The sequence below is a fragment of the Postia placenta genome (genome assembly GCF_002117355.1).
Source record: "Postia placenta MAD-698-R-SB12 unplaced genomic scaffold POSPLAscaffold_20, whole genome shotgun sequence".
NCBI lineage: Eukaryota > Fungi > Basidiomycota > Agaricomycetes > Polyporales > Adustoporiaceae > Rhodonia > Rhodonia placenta.
This window is the reverse complement of record NW_020169851.1, coordinates 325,456-327,396: the sequence shown is the minus strand read 5'-3', so window position 1 is coordinate 327,396 and position 1,941 is coordinate 325,456. Positions and strand designations below refer to the sequence as shown.

Below are 1,941 nucleotides of genomic sequence, written 5' to 3'. Positions count from 1 at the left end.
TAGCCCGCGCGTCGGCGCGTTTTGTGTAAGGTTTGTCCTTACAATTGGGGCACTCGAAACGTCGGTACCCTTGCTTCCCACAGCCGAAGCATGTGCCGGGGAAGTTGCCTTTTCCGACGGCCGCATTGATGCTGGCCGAAGCTGCATGTGACAGGGGTGCACCACCACGCGCCCCACCGCGTCCTCGACCTCGGGCCGAGAAGAAATTGTTCAGCTCGGGCCGATGAGCCCGGCTGATGTCGAGGATTTGCTCGACCTCAGTGGCGCGCTTCTCAGCTGCTTGCCACGTGGCGAAGGTCTCGAGCTCGATCTTGCGGTAGACGCGGGAGGGGATGCCGCTCAGGTACTTGTCGCGTAGTTCCAGGTCCCCATACCCGGAACGGTCCGCCGGACCCTTGAACAGCGCGGAGAACTCCGCGGCGGTGCGTTTTTCACGGACCGATTTGTCCGCGCAGAGCTTCGCCAGCTCTACTTGTGCTGCCGCCTCGTCGTCGAGATTTCCGAAGCGGGCCCTGAAGGCGGCGGCAAAGGCCGCTTCGTTTGCGAACGGGGTCGTGGCCCCTTGTACACCCACCTGCACCGATGCGAGCTGGGCAAAGTAGGGAGTGGCCCAGGCACGGGCATCTCCATCGAGCAGGCTAAGGGCGACCTGCACTTTGAGTTCGATAGTGGTCAACGACGTGTTGACCAGCCAGTAGATGCGCAGCTGCGACAAGAACCGGTTGCACTCGATGATGGTTTTGCCATCGTAGCGGAGCGGGAGGAGGAGTTTCAAAGTCTCCTTATCGGGGGCGGCTGCAGGAGAGGACATTATTGACGTCGGGGGGGACGGAGGACGCTGCGGGGGCGGAGGCGGCTGTGGTGGCCCTCCGCTGGTCGAACTTCGAGAGGAGCAAGTGCTCGAGCGGCCTCTCGGCGGAGTCGGCGGTGAAGGCGCCGAAGGAAGTTCGGTGGCGGGGTCACGTACGTCAGGGACTGCTGACGCGGGGGCGAGCGCTGTCGGCGAGGCGGACCCAACAGAATCCTCGGACTCGGACTCCGAGACTCCTTCTTCACCTGCACCCTCCTCAGGCTCTGGCTCTGGCGCAGGGTCTGGAGAGAGATTTCCTCGAGCTTGACTGGATTCGGCGACAGTTTGGGGAAGGCGGGAAGTAGGGGAGACAGGGCGAGAGTGCCGCGAGGCCGATCGAGATGCGAGGGTGCTTCGGGGTCCGAGCGGGTGTTGCGCTCGTCGGATTGCCTTGTAACGAGGGTAATCTTCCTCGATCGATCGGGGTGTCCGATTTGGGCACGGCTGCTGCTCGCAACGGTAGAGGATAGTCTCAGGGCCGTCTGGGATGTAGACGTCGATGAGGTCCTGAGAGTCGAATGCGTGGATCTGGCCTTGGCAGGCAGCCACGATGGATGGGGGGAGGACGGGGAGGTGCGCGTACTAAAATGGCCGTACTACACTAGCTTACGCTACGGCGCCCGAGGAGACACTAGGGTTCGCAGTTCACGTGGGGCCCAGTACTGCTTTTGACTATTGACTATTATGCAGCAGGAACCTAGTCCACGCGTCCGTGAGGACAAGTACCGCCCACTGAAGTGCAGGTACTGAAGAGTTCGTTCCCTGAGTGGTGGCGATGTATGTACGCTATCTATGTATCGTAATGTACCGTAGGGGTGCGCACCACCCGCCCTGTGGGAAAGGAAAGTGAATATAAGGGGTCCCGAGGGGACGCCAGCAGCTTGGGAAGTTTTGACCTAATGTCGCGACTTGAGGTCAAGCGACTGAGGAAAAACCTAAATGCTGGGGGTGTCCGACTAAGTCTCACCGAAGCGATGGTGAGCTATGCTCAAACCTAAGGCTAGGGACAAGAAAGTATATTAGTTAGTATAAGTAAGTAAGCAGATACATGAACGCTTACTGACCTAGGGACAAGAGGTCGAAACTGAGGT

General features: G+C 59.9%; 1 protein-coding gene across 1 annotated transcript in view; it reads right to left on the bottom strand.

Moving 5' to 3' along the window:
• Positions 1 to 967: 967 nt before the first annotated feature.
• The window catches only part of POSPLADRAFT_1116621 (hypothetical protein), a gene marked incomplete at both ends in the record, with an annotated part of 1,721 nt that continues 747 nt past the window's right edge, over positions 968 to 1,941 (bottom strand). The window contains 2 exons of the mRNA XM_024483473.1: positions 968 to 1,432; positions 1,557 to 1,612. Coding sequence (XP_024333734.1) covers positions 968 to 1,432; positions 1,557 to 1,612 — 521 coding nt within the window. The remainder of the gene's footprint in view (positions 1,433 to 1,556; positions 1,613 to 1,941) is intronic.